Source organism: Palaemon carinicauda, chromosome 40 (genome assembly GCF_036898095.1).
Source record: "Palaemon carinicauda isolate YSFRI2023 chromosome 40, ASM3689809v2, whole genome shotgun sequence".
In the NCBI taxonomy this organism is placed as follows: Eukaryota; Metazoa; Arthropoda; class Malacostraca; order Decapoda; family Palaemonidae; genus Palaemon; species Palaemon carinicauda.
The window spans coordinates 9,642,755-9,657,595 of record NC_090764.1 but is presented as its reverse complement, the minus strand read 5'-3'; the positions used below and the strand labels follow the sequence as shown (position 1 = coordinate 9,657,595).

The following is a 14,841-nucleotide window of genomic DNA, read 5'->3' as shown; positions in this document are numbered from 1 at the left end:
ATTCAAGAATATAGTACACAGTTTTCTAGGAAAACACCCTTAGGGTAAAAACAAATAACTACCTTTCACCAACATGCCAAGGTCAGCACTGTGGGAATGACAGTGCTCTCTCTCCCTCTCAGCTTGTGGCTCAGACTCGCATGTAGCTTCCTGTGTGCACGCGCACAACAACCAAACACCATGCAGCTGGTACTGCGAAGTGCACAGTTCCATACTAAGATTCTTTTATTTTTTTCATAAAGCGAAGGATGACTACTAACATTAAGCTTTAGAATTTTATATTGTACAAGTATAAAGAAAGAATTAAAGAAAGAATCATTATATTGAATATCAATAATATTGAATAAAAATAGGGGAGCTGCAGTTCCGCAGAACTTATCAAGAGCTGCCACTACGGGCTACAATGAAATCTGACAGAAAATTTGAATTTTCACATTTGAAGAGTTCTGTAAGCACAATGACAGAATACAGCTTTAGGATTGCCTAAACACAAATCAAATACTATACCATTTGTCATGAATTTTTCTCTCTCTTAACTATTAAACCATGATTTTTCCATGGGGTTATCTGCCTGTCTAAAATAAAATTTACTTATATTTCCCAATAACAGTTGTATTCTTTCCTATTGTTATATTTCACCCTTTGGTCTCCCTACCCAGAATAAGGGTCAGAATTGCTCTATTGCTGATAGAATGTGATCTATCGCTTTCATAATGGTAAAGTTTACATGAATAATTTTGATAAATAATAAGGTAGATTTTTATGAGAAAAACTTACAAGGAATCTAAAGATGAATGTATCCATTAGGACAAAAAGTATGTTACAGAAATAGCTGGAAGAAAAGTAGGAAACTCCAGAAGATCTTTGGAAAAGACGTTAAAGAAAACATAGACCAAATATAAATTTAGACAAGGTTGCATCTCTGTTCATAAGGATGTCATTAGCCAGAAGATTAATGACTATCCTTGATTGAACAAAGTTCTTTGACTATGACCATTCTGAGAATAAGGAAACACAAGTAGCTCCCATCAACCATTTCTACCAATTAGCAACAACCAAAAAATAAAGTAGAATCCCATCAGGAGGTCTGACTCTGCAAGAGAAAATATGAGAGATGGTAAAAAGGGATTTTGACGAAGGAAAAATCTATTTCTGGGCGAGGAACCTGTGTCGCCCAATGAAATGCTCCTCTAGCACCATTTCTAAGGCATTGTTATTGCTGAATATACCAGAGAAAAAAGAGATGCATGAAATGCCAGGAATAAACTTAGCTCGCTCACTCATTGAGTGTCAGTATAGAAAACTGGGCCGTGATTGAACCACGACCATAGATCCCTCACCGATTAGACCTCTCCTTCATCAACATCCCCCCTCTCTACCCCTTCATCTCCCCACCCCCCATCCGCATTCCTCCTCAGCACTTGCGTTGGTCAGACGTGTTTTCTTTTGCTCTGTGTTGTTTTGTGTTTTTTGGAAGATGTCCGACGTTTTAGAGATCCCTGCTCCCAAGTTGAGTATTATATTTGTCTGTTTGGGATTTCTAGGTAGCGACACAGACTACTTCCCCAAATTTGATATTGATATCTTGATCTGCAAGTTTGATTTTATGGTAACCAGTGCCACAAGGTACTAGTTAGAAGGAAGGAGCTTCACTGGGCATCCCAGTGATTTTTCCATGAAAAAGACAGTCAAGATCCCCATGAACTCCTATCATAGATCCTCTGCTCCACTGAGGTTTTAACAACATAGTGGCAGTCTCCCTATGGAGGAAAGAGACAATTACTTGCCAGCATTCCGTTGGATGCTTTGAAACATTTGAGGCCTCTGGAGAATTTGGGAGCAAAACTTTAGGTGGTGCAGGTTTTTCATTAATGGGTTAACTTTTTGGGGAACAAGCCCTCATTTGTCTCACAGCTCTGAGTTCATAGATACATTACAACACTTTTATTATTTAAGATCCATACGACATACTGACTCAAAAGCCAGATAAGCCACTTGGCGACCCTGTACATGTAGTCCAAACACACCTTTTGATCTTTTGCCCACCATAGTGGTATAGAAAATTGGAAATGCTAGACAAGGAAGGGAGATTGCTGAAAGAAAAAGAGGGAATAATTGTGGGGACAGTTCCATGGTTTTAAAACCATGTTTATTGTTTCTAATTCGATAAGAGGCTTGCTTTTAATCATGGAAGTCAGGTTAGTTTAAGCAACTAGGAAGGAAAGTCAGACTTACCACCTTCAAGTGTAGACTCACTGGTCTTCTGAGAATAACAAAGGAAGTTCTCTGTTACTATTTCACGGAGCGACACAGGTTGAGCCCAGAAAAGGGATTTTGACGAAGGAAAAATCTATTTCTGGGCGAGGGACCTGTGTCGCCCAGTGAACCCTCCTTCCTTTTTCCTCTCCCTAGGCTGGCCCAAGCTTGGAGTGCTAGTAGGAATGATGGGAGAAAGATAGGTAGTGGTGGTGGTGGGGGGAGGGGGCAGTAGCTGTAGCGAACGACATCTTGTAGTAACGGGGGATTTTGAGGAGGGAGAAGTCTAATTGGAAAGGGACCTCTGGTAGTGGTGTCACTCGCCCCAGTTTTAATACCGACACCCTTTAGGGGTGAGCGAGCTGAGTATATTCCTGGCATTCCATGCAACTTTTTTCTCTGGTATATTTAGCAGTATTTATACCTTAGAAATGGTGCTTTAAGGAGCATTTCACTGGGCGACACAGGTCCCTCGCCCAGAAATAGATTTTTCCTTCGTCAAAATCCCTTTTCTCTCTTCAGCCGTTATAAGAATCGAATGTCAGTTGTTCTGTTTAGAATATACTGTAGACGCTTACTACTGCACAGTGTATGTAGACTCTCCAGTTCCATAAACACTTGAACTTGAAACATATCGTTCCTGAGAGGAAGAGTGAAACATTGTATTCCTCACAATGGTTATTTAAAATACAGTGGTTTCCCTGTGCAGGAATGGTAATAAATCTAGCAGGGAAGACAATTAAAATACAATAAACACTTATCCCATTCTGGAATGGGGATACGACTTGATCTCACCACAGTGACTGAAAAATGTGAAACCTCTAGCACTCATAAGCATTAACCGCTTGATTTTTTTCATTACTTTACTAAAAGCATGTATCTTTTAAGAGGAAAAAAAAATTGAAATCCTCATAAATTTTGTGGGTAAAAGTTGATAAACCCAGCTTCAGAAGAAGAAGCAATATGAGCACCAGGGGAAGTTCATAGAAATCAGAGAATAATTATGTTGATAGTTTCCATGCTTTAACAACAACCACATGTTTGTTGTTCCTAAGTTGATGAGAGGCTTGCTTATAATCATTGATCTCAGCCTAATAAATCACTTCCCAAGGCAGACCCTTCTTGATAGAGCTGGAACCTTGATCTCTCGAACCATTCAAACAGAACCTAGGACTGGGATTTGAAGCATTAATCTTTATAAGCCACTGCAGTTCATTTTAGCATATTCAGGTTGCAGAATGTATTTCTATTTTAGTGTGCAAGCAAGTTGTGTATTTTCACTGCACGCTCCTTGCCCTTCCTCCACCTTTTTTCATGAGCACCACAGGCCTCTCTAACAATGTCTGCATAGAGCATGCTCCTGGTTTTGTGAATTTTCTCCTCAGTTATTTATCTTTTAGAAAATTTAAAAATGTTCAGAAAAGTTCAAGCAGTTGGATTAAGCAGGATGTTTGCCACCTAAACTGTTTAGGTTATCAAGGCTTCTTTTTCTGTCCCTTGAATGAGAAACAGATTTTTTTTATTAAAGATATGGGTTATTGTTAGTAGTTTCCCATCTTTACTTGAAGTTAGACAGGTGGCAGTTATTTATTTTTGTTTGGTTTTAAGCCATATATTTTGTTCTACTCAAATCATTAAACTTATAATTATTTCTGAGCTGTGACATTAGTCATCTAAGAGTGAAACTCACCTTATTTACTGCTTTGGGAGTTTTTACGATGCTGCATTATGCTGGTCAGTCATGTCGTACAACTTTATGTTTCTGCCATTGCTATGGCTTATAAGAGAACCTTCATGCTCATGTAGCAGATTCCTTCAGCCACCCATATCTAAGGTGTGTAGGTAGATTGCTTATATGGGGGCTCGAGATATATTGTTAATGATAATTACTTTGAAGGTAATTCATCTCTACATACATATTTGCATCTAGTTTGCATTCCCTTTACATGCAATAATGCCAGATTTCATAACACCGTACAGTAACTTGTTACTTGTGCAAATAAGAAGTTGGTATGGTTATCGAAATAGAAGTTGTCAGCTTTTGGGACAACCTTTCTCAAATATCAAGCCATATGGAAAGAAAATCTTATGTATTGATGTTATATGATTAGAAAATGTGGTATGACAACAAATTGGGACAATTGGGAAAGGTCTGTTCTGTATATGCAGTAAACTAATGAAGTATATCTTGTTTATACAAATTTGGCCTGTTTCATTCATCATTAGTTTTTGTATTTATTCAAGAATATTGATGAATGATTACATTCTTAAGAAGCTCAAAATTTTGTGTTTGGTAGAATAATTAGATAATTTTGTTAATTCTTTAGCTTCCTCTTTCGTAGAAAATGGTAAATTCGTTTGCAGTGAATACATTACTTTTCTGGTGCTTTTTTATCATTGAATTAATGGCTCATAGAAAATACTTCTGTTAATATAACTGCTAATTTAAAAAAGAAACTTGCAGTTGGAGCTTAAAATTTTGTTATAATATTTTTTTTAAATAAAAACATTTGTGATACTTTATTAGTTCTGTTTTGATAATGAACCCTTTCAGTGTGTCTAGGTATATAATGTAGGTTAACTAAACATTTGAATATTATTCTATCAGCAACAGAAATTAGATAAAGCAAGTTATCGAAAGAATTGGCTATTGGCAATGAAAAATTAGATGAACCAAATTATCCAAAGTATTGACACTGAAAGGGTCTGAAAATTGAGAATAGTTGCCACAGTAATATGAGTATTTTTTTTGTAATGTGATCAGTAATGTAACTATGTTTCAGAACGGTCAGAGTGGATTGAAGAATCTGTAACTGGATGTGAGTAAATATTTCATCATGTACAGGGGAAAAATACAACCTCTTGCTGATGGGAATATTTCAACCGTGAACTTATCAGGGAGTAAATTAGTTCAGATCTTTTATCACTACCTTCATTTTTATTGTAAATTTAGTATTTGAATCTGCTAAATTAACTTCTCAGTTATACAGTAGTTTCAGAATTATAGAAAACTGAGCTTATCATACTCGGGTATTCATTTTCCATGGTTGAACAAATGTTCACAGCAAAAGGTTATTTTAGAATTTCTTTAAAGATTAGCTTAGGAGATTTGTCGGTGTGGACTGTGTTGTAGATACTGCTAGAGTTGCTAAACTATCCTTTTTTGCTCTCTTGCTTAATATTGGTATTCTTGTGCTTATGCATAATGGCCGTGCACTGTTTGTTGAATAGATAGTATTTATGGCATTTTTTAGCATGGGAATAGTAATACATGTTGCTTGTATGTATAATTTATTTTGTATAGATCTTTCTTCCTTGTTATATTAGTTTTCATTATTTTACTTCAAAGGTCACGAGTTTTTCCCTCTAAAAATAGTATATATTATCTAGATTGTTTTTTGTGTTTTCTTTCATTTTCTTTTTTCTTTGGTGTTGGTATATATCTAAACTTTTTAAAGGGGGAAAATAAGATGCATTGTATTATAAATAATCATTTGGCTAGTTTGATAGTATTGTTCATAAAGTCTAAATTGTTCTGTGAAGATCACTTTTGATTAATTCAGACACATCTTTACTGTACATAATAAATTATTTTGTTTTTTAGACCTCTCTGGAAAATTATCAGACAAATAAAAATCATGCCTGTTACCTTGATTGCCATTTGGCTCCATAAGATTCAGAGGAAGTAACAGGGATTGAAAGTATTTTGCAACCTTTTCACACTTGTTAGATTTTGCCAAATTGAGTACTGAATAAGGAAGTTAGATGGGTAAAAATGCAAAATAAGAAAAAGGATTCCTTGCGTTTTCATGCTGGATTGCTCGTTACTGAGAGCTTTATTATTCATCATTATTTATTTATCATAGTTAAATTCATTTGGAAGTCTGTAATAAGATAGGCTAGAATGTGTTTATGCTCATCTTCAGCATGAAATGAATCTTTAAGAATAATTCTTGTTTGAAGTTTTCTATGGCAGTAGGGTAACTGCTTTTATGGGATTCACAATAAAAAAAGTAAAGTATAATACTGTATAATTAGTGGTAAATACTATTTAAATTGGTGTTAGTGTTAATTCCTCAAGAAAGGGTATATGAATACTGGTTATGGTTCAGGGCTATAATAGCTACTTTTGGGAAGAAAAATTTGTTGTTCATATCCTAATTTGGTTAGTAAGCTATTTAGAATACTGTTCTTAGATGGTTTTGGTTGTAGCTTGGAAGAACACTAACATTATTAACAATTATTTTTTAATTTTATTTATACCCACCTTAATTAGATTGATGAAGATGTAATTGTTTTTTTTTTTTAGTAGCTCCTACCGTTGACTACCTTACAAAAGATAAAAGAAGATAGAATTGAACATAGATCAATGCATTCTGTGAACTACATGTATTTAATCATGACTCAAGAAAAGGGGAGTTATCCTTAACAGATCTCTTTTGTGGTATGGTTTTGATGAATATTTGTTGTCAAGTGTTATGATTCATTAAAGATTCTTCACTTATGGTACTAATCAGTTACATGGAAATGGCTGGGTTGCTGGCCTGAGAAAAAATCCAAATTTTGATGTATTTATTAGTTTCTTAAAAAAAGTCATGGATAGCCGAATGGGTTTATCTGGCTTTGTATTTCATTTGTTTCATCACAAACTCTTTAATCATATACATATGCTCGTATGCATGTCCTGTGTGTTTCCATGCTCACTAGTCTCTTGTCTGTCAGACAGAAGTTAGTCTTTCGATATATGTTCCATCAGGATTGACAGACATGTTTCAAACAATAACTTTACTTTTTGTGAACCTTCAGGTCTGCTAATGCCTGTCTTCACAGTTTGCCAGGTGCTTATCTCAATAGCAATGCTTTTTATTAATTAATTTTTTATTCTCCATAAACCATGGCTCATTTCAGCCCTATTTTACATGGGTGCATTTAGTGATTGGTGTCAGTACAAGTTCTACATTTGGTTAGTACTTTAGCTACTGTCACCAAGATTTAATTCTTTGATCAACAGTTTTCTAAGGTCATCTATCTGTAAGTAATTAACCTTTTTTCATTCCCCAGAATTTACCACTTTTACAGCATTTGAAAAACTCCAGTACTGTATATGATTTATATTTATATTGTGTTATGTTACCTTTTTATACATACAGTATTACAATGTCTCACAAGCGAGTCTTGTTTTCTATGTTAGATATACACATAAAAAGTTCTGTTTATACCAGTCATTTTTCAATTGGAAAGTACTGCATCGTGTAGAGAACAATGATTTGAAAATTAGTTTGAAATACAATTTTTGTTATTTTACAGTATTGTATTTTTCAAAATTTCCAAGACAATTAGTCATTAATATTTGTTCACTCTTAGAACTTAGATGTTTTTAGTTTGGATTTACTTTAGTTAGATTTTTTCGTTATTTAATAATTTCCCCTCTCCAACAAATGCCTTCTAGAGGGATAGTGCCATTAATGCACCCCATGCAGTGTACTTTAGGTTTTACTTGAGGGTTTTAGCAGTGCCCCTTATGCCACAAACTGCACTTGCTTTTTTATCCTTCCTTTTTACCTCCGTTCTTGCCTCCTTTCTTCCTTCTTGCTGTACAATTTCTTTTAAATTTTATCTCATAATGTAACTCAAGGTTTTTACCTTAGATACACTTGGGTAATGATTGTCTTCACAGGCCTCAGTTTTGTGCTATATATTCCAAATATGCAATTAAAATCTTCATCATGTTATCTATCAAATGACAGTTTTTGAAATATGTTTTGCTGTCTAGTATCTAATCTAAAGGCAATAAGAATGTAAACTTTGATACATTTTGACATCAACTCCATGATCATCACCACTCTGAAACAGGTCCTTTCAGTTGTGACTGCAACAGAAAATTTGAACATTCCCATTGTGGAAAGAATTACACTGTGAGTTCTCATGCATAGGACTATGACAGGTTCCTATTACTTTCTTCAGCCCTTGATATAAACTGTAAAAAGCCTTTTAGTAGTAGTCAGCCTCATGACTGTTTGAGGGAGAATGAAAGGGAAGAGCTGGCATAAGAACATTCATAATGATGGTGATTTGTATTTGCCATGGGTCACCTTCTCAAGAAGAGGTTTATGTGCACCACCTCTTCCTCCTTGTGTTCCTTCAGTGACATCCTATTATTAGTGACTTTATGTAAGAGGAAAATAAGGCAAATACACTAGAAATTGGGTTTTCTCCTGCAACTCTGAATAAAAAGCCAGCTGATCTACAAACCACTACTCAGAAGAATTTTGAGACTTCTAAGATGCCAATCATAACCACATGCCTGCTTTGACTTTCAAAAGACGTTTTTTTTTTTTTTTTTCTAGCATTTGGAGAAGTGGATTAAGATGCAACTGTTTTGGCTTACTGAGGTTGCAAGATTTGTAAGATGAAAAGGCATAAAAAGATTAAAAGAAAGCCTTAGCTGTTAAATTTCATTGGTTTAGGTAAATATGTCCCTTGCATTAAGTGTATTCAACTTGCATGTGGTTACTGCTATCTCAGACATTGCTGTGGAATGAGTCTTCAAATGATGGGATGTGAAACCAGTACATGGGACAGTTATCTTATGTCTACTTCGTGCTCTTATCCATGTCTAACTGACACCAGTTGGTGCTGGAAGCCATTACAGTACATTCGTTTGCTTCTTAATGCCAAGTTATCGGGAGAGGCTACCAATATAGGAGGATGACACGTACTTAGCCATACATCCAATCTGCCTATATGTATTATTTTATACTGGATGCTAGGTGTGTGGACATGAAAGAAGGATGACTATAAAAACCTCTTAGACCTCTCTTTTAGATAAGAGTCCCTGATCTTTTCGACACGTTCCTGTTCCAAGAGAACGTTGTAAGGTAGCTTTCAGAGCAAAATGCTTAACACCAGCAGTATGCTGTCATATGAACAGCATCAATCCACACACAGTAGATTGATTCTAAGGCCAAATCACCTCTTCTATACTCTAGACAACAGAGGAAGCCAGGCATGTCCTCACGGTCTTCTCCTCCTACCCCTAACAATACAACTCCAGTAAGGAGGCTGCAGTTGCCCTCTCAGTCCATGAAAGGAGGATAATTTATGGCATGGGGGTTAGCACAATATAAAGATGGTACTCCTTCAGTGATAGTTCTTTCAATGTTGGCTTGTCGCTAGAAATACTAGAAATTGTTGTTAGCTTCAAATACACTGTCAATCATGACTACAATATCCGTGTTTGTGCATGCATATCCATTTTGAGGGGGTGTGATTGAATGTTTGCAAACACTCAAATCACTTCTTCTCACAAAGAATATGCTTGCACAAACACGGACATTGTACAATCATGATTGACAGTGTATTTGGGCCTTTAGTGATAAAAGCAAGGCCATGGGTAGCAGGTATCGACACAATCTTATTGATTCTTTTACAGGATAGTGTTTACTGTATGTGTCATACTCATGTTGCTCCTGGTAGATTTCTAGGCTTAACATAATAGTTCTGTGTTGAAATCTATTTGGAAACAGGAGGTATGAGGTAGATCACCCTACTTACTCTATTGTTTACTATCTACTATTTAGGGTTCTGTAAGTAGAGGGGTGTTGAGGACTGATCGTCATTCTTAGCTCTCCCAGCAATTTTATGTGGCAATCTCCTGTTGGAATGGAGATGGTCGAGTCCATGCAGTGAACTATCCAGAACTGGGATGTTTTATCATCTGTCAACAATGAGGAAGCATAGTTCCATGTCTGTATCTATCCAGCATCAAGGAAATACCATAGGTTCATCTAGAAAGAGAAGGTAGATATGCTTTGAATCTGGCATTTCAGCTCAAGAACGTCTATGTAAAACAAAATTTTGGCACCAATTTTAGTTTCGGTGCTCCATCTTTGTGCAGTACAAGATTTTGGAAATGAATCAAGATTCATACTATGACTTGTATGGATTTATAGTCATTGCTGGCAATGTTTTACTTATGGGGGGAGCAGTTTGGGATCTACCATATTCCAGTTCTTCATATCTTATCTTCATTTCTCATTAATTGTATTTTGAAGAGACATTGAGTTCGATGGTTTTTAGCTATTACATATATTGGGGGCTATGAATCAAAGTGTAAGAGCCCCCATATGGATATATATGTGAATGAAAATGTGTACGATTAGGAGACTACCCTTTTTGTGAGTGACAAACAAGAGACTGATGAATGTAGGAACATTTGGACTGAGATAAAAATATATCAGTACAGTATATAACAAATGTATTGTGCAAAAACGTGTCACATTGCTACATGTTATCAGAGTTACTTGTTATTTTTTTATTCATTGATTAACTTTATTTTGAAAAGGGGCAAATAATATCAGTAGGGTAGCTATTTATGTATACCTGGAATAAACTTGATTATTTTTATAATTCTCTCCTGATGCTCATATTGCTTCTTTTCCGGAAGCTCGGTTTACTCCCAAAATTTAATAAAAATTTTCCAATTTGTTTTTCCTTTCTATAGATACAGACCTCTAGGAAAGTAATGAAACACCTTAGCGGTTAATGGCAATGAGTGTCATAGGCTCTGTTTTTCAGTTTTTCTCTTGTATTTGTGTTGGATGCATCCCCTTCCAGATTGTGGGTTTTTGTTGTTTTAGTTATGTTCCCTGCTGGATTTGTTGGCAATGCACAGGGATAGCATTATGTTTTACTCATAGATAACTGTTGAGAGGAGTATGATGCCTCACTTTTTCTCTCATGGAAAGTATTTTTGAAATACAAGTGCTAATGGAACTGGTTTTTAGTTTAAGGCAAAATCCAGAGAAGACTAAGCTAGTTATTTATTGCAAATTAATGATAATTTGACATGCCAAATACTCACTTAACCAGCCACCAGCCACATTTTGTTAGTGACGAGCCTTAAAAGTTCTTAAGTTATTCAACTTCCTTTGTTAACCTCAAAAGGCCACCGCATCCTTCCTTTGTAAGTGGTAAGGATGATTTACCTGGCTGGTTGCTTACCCTAATCTGACTTCCTTAGTCATATGTGATGGTCATAGTGTTTCATTTATTAAGAGTTCTGAATGTTCACTGTGCCGTACAGAATCAAGATCCTCTCGTAGATCCTCTATTTCCTTATTTACTTAAGCTCCTTCTACTGGTAAACCCTTGGATTCTCGCACTCCTAATCCTTCTCTTAGACATCTAGATTGTGAGACAGAAGACTGAGTTTGTAACCTGGATCTTTATAACCTTCCTATTAGTTTCCAATTCAGAGTTATATTTCAGGCCTAACCTGCTCTGGTTCAAACATTAGCCTAACTCCTGAAGTAGTAGTAGCCAGTGGTGCACCTCCTAGGTTTAAGATCCTCTCACAGAGCCTCAAATTATATATTTACTTTTGACCCTTCTACGAAAACATCGCATTTCATATTGTATTTCTAGCCACTCTTATAGACATCTAGAATTTGCAAGGTAGAAGATTGAGATGGATTTCTTGATTCTTATATACATACATATACCAAGGCACTTCCCCCAATTTTGGGGGGTAGCCGACATCAGCAAATGAAACAAAACAAAAAAAGGGACCTCTACTCTCTACGTTCCTCCAGCCTAACAAGGGACTCAACCGAGTTCAGCTGGTACTGCTAGGGTGCCACAGCCCACCCTCCCGCAAATAATTCTTATATCACTGTTCCAAATGAAGTAAGTGTTTCTAAGCAACCACTTATCCCTTGTTCATGGGGATGGTAGTCTAGAAATTTTATTGCTCCTCTTGTGAATTAAGCACTCTTTACAGCTCTTATTGTTGTGTTGTTGGTGTGGCCAATCCTATGATTCCCTTGTTCTGCATCTCTTTGTACAAAGATTCACTAAATCTGTTTGATAACATCTTGTGTGAATGGCTGTGTGCATAGTTTGCTTATAGGCTTAGCTGCTAATTCATCTAATTTTTTTTTATTTTATGGGGTGAATGAAGAAATTAGTACAGTACCTCTCTTTCTTGAACAATTCATCTCATCTCATACATATCAATTTCCGTAAGTATTAAGTACAGTAGTCAATTGGAAAACAGTTTAGTAACATTTTTAAAGTAGATTATTAAAAAGACTAGTTTTGAGTTAGTTTTTAGGATAAATTATTTAAATTTTATCGCTACTAGAATTGCGTAGTTCATTGTGGAATAGGTATTTGAATGATCCCAGAGTCAAGTAAGACCACAAACTCTTCACCTTCACTCCCTTCCCCTTATACTTTTTTTCAATTTGTCAAACAATCTTTTTGCTTTACCGGATTTGCCATAAAGCTCACTGGGATATACTGTTGACTCTGTTCATCCAAACAAAGAACTAACAATATCTCCATCTTAAAAATGAGACCATTACTCTTCTTCATAATCACTGTCGATTTTGTATGAGCTGTTCAATTCAAGGGATGAATGATACAATCTTTATCTTTGATAATCTTGGTGACAGTTGAATGCCTAAGTTAAAGTATAAAACTGATGTTTGTGGGCATTTATCCCCTTTTTTCCCTTTTCACAATCTCTTTTCTCACTTCCATAGTGATGGCATTCCTTTTCTTTTATGCACAATTATCATTACTTTACTCTCTGGAGCATAATAAAGAGCAACATGTTACTAACAAAAGCACAGAGGTAACAACCATCCTGAACAGTTCACGCACAACCACAAAGTCAACAAGAAGACAGATTGGCACAGCAACCACAAATGAGGGATGCTAAAGAGGCTGGTTTATATGCTCAGGCACCATGTTTATGTGTTTACTTTCACCAATAAAACTGTATAGTGATCTACTTCATTTGTGTAAACTAGTCACACTTTTCTTAACAATAACACGAGCAATGTCAGTCAAAATACATTTTCATGGTAGCCTATTGGAGAGGCATCATATCTAGGAAATGTCATTAGACCAGACTTTGTAAATCGAGAACCTAATGTATTCTTGAGATGATAGCTGTATGAAAAGTGTTTTGTTCTTACCTTTCATCCTTTGATGTAAGGAGTGCCTTCAGAGGAGCTGGACAAGTTGTTGAATTTGTTAACAATGTAGGTAATAACAAGTAGCAGGTGCAGGCAAGTAGCCCTACCCATTCTCCTGTCAAAAGACTTCCCTTGTGTCTTCGGCTGCAACCAGTTCAAATGTACTGTCGGCCCAATAACCAAGCCGGCAATTGATATATGGTTTGTGCTTTTTGTAGTGGGAATGATTTTTTCACAATTGTGGTCATTTTCAGTGGCAAGTAATTGCTTTGAAGGGTTAAAGGAATCTAATATCTCTTCAACTTTATGCTTGATAACACCCAATCTGTGCTAAAGAAACTCTACAGTATAGCTCTTTTCCATCCCCATCGAGAGGAGCGGCATTGAATCTCCAGCCTATATGCCCCTGGCTATATTAGCATGTTGCATCCAAACCCATTCAATTATATATATATATATATATATATATATATATATATATATATATATATATATATATATATATATATATATATATATATGCCAGCATTTGTGGTCTCAAATTCCTCCAAACTAAAGATTTTTCTGCCTTATATTCAATCCCAGTACCCATTGATTACTTGCCATACTTTTTTCCCTTTATTCTTGTAAGGTTGCAGCACTGTTTGCAACTCTGCTCATAATTTCTCACTGAAGGATTGCTATTTTTTCATTATGGTATTATGATAGTTTTTATCCCAATGTTCATTAGTTATTTGTTTCCTTTTTTCAGTGATAATTTAAAGGGTAATTTTTACACCTTTTTTGGTATTTCATTCAGTGGCGTTAACATCTTTATCATCAGCTTTATGTTGTGTCTGATTGTGGGTAGTTTTGTAAACTCACATCCTGAGAATTACACGTCTGTTTTTCATGGTAATATTTCATAATTTTTTTTCATTGTTTTTAAAAGTAATGTGCACAATCCTAGCCTACTTGTTTTAAAGTTTTGGTGTCAGTTTCTTTGTGATATTAAATTAATCTAGTTATCACTAAGTAGTTTGTTTATTTGTAAGTATTGTTTCACTAATTCTATTTTTTATAATTTTAGCTACTACAATATTTTATACATATTAATTACTTCTGTTTTCTACCTTTAGGCCTAATTGTGATTTGTAAAATGTATTTCCAGCTGATTTAGTGATATACTAATCCCTTTATATAGTATTAATACTTATGTAAACTGCCTTAATGATTTTCCCATGTTGTATTGTATATAACTTTGGCAGTTTTCCTCTGGGAATTATGTTCCTTTTTTTAGTGTTGTATTTTTTGTGAAGTGATTTCTGCGTGTCTTTCAGTACTGTATCTCACAGTAAACTTGTAAAGGTCTTCCAGGTTATGCCTGCCATGCTTTCATTTAGTTTCTAGACCTCTTACACAATAGCTAAAATTTTTGTAATATATTTGCTTGACTGCACATGTGAGATATTGCTTGAGTTGCAACCCAACTATTGGGTCAATTTGTCTATGAAGAGGGGTTAGGTAGTCAAAATATTCAGAGTATTATTGAGGTTCTTTTTTATATTTGCATAAAGTCTTTATTTTATTTGATATTGGGCAAGACTCTGCAGTTTCCATG

The 14,841-nt window shown here is 35.4% G+C and overlaps 1 protein-coding gene across 19 annotated transcripts in view; it reads left to right on the top strand.

The window, feature by feature from the left end:
• The window catches only part of l(1)G0196 (inositol hexakisphosphate and diphosphoinositol-pentakisphosphate kinase), a 485,360-nt gene that overhangs the window by 318,455 nt on the left and 152,064 nt on the right, over positions 1-14,841 (top strand). For 18 of the 19 annotated variants that reach the window (XM_068363303.1, XM_068363285.1, XM_068363293.1 and 15 more), the window contains one exon: positions 5,040-5,075. The exons of the other annotated variant lie outside the window; for it this stretch is intronic. In XM_068363303.1, the coding sequence (XP_068219404.1) occupies positions 5,040-5,075 (36 nt within the window). The remainder of the gene's footprint in view (positions 1-5,039; positions 5,076-14,841) is intronic. 19 annotated transcript variants of the gene reach the window in all.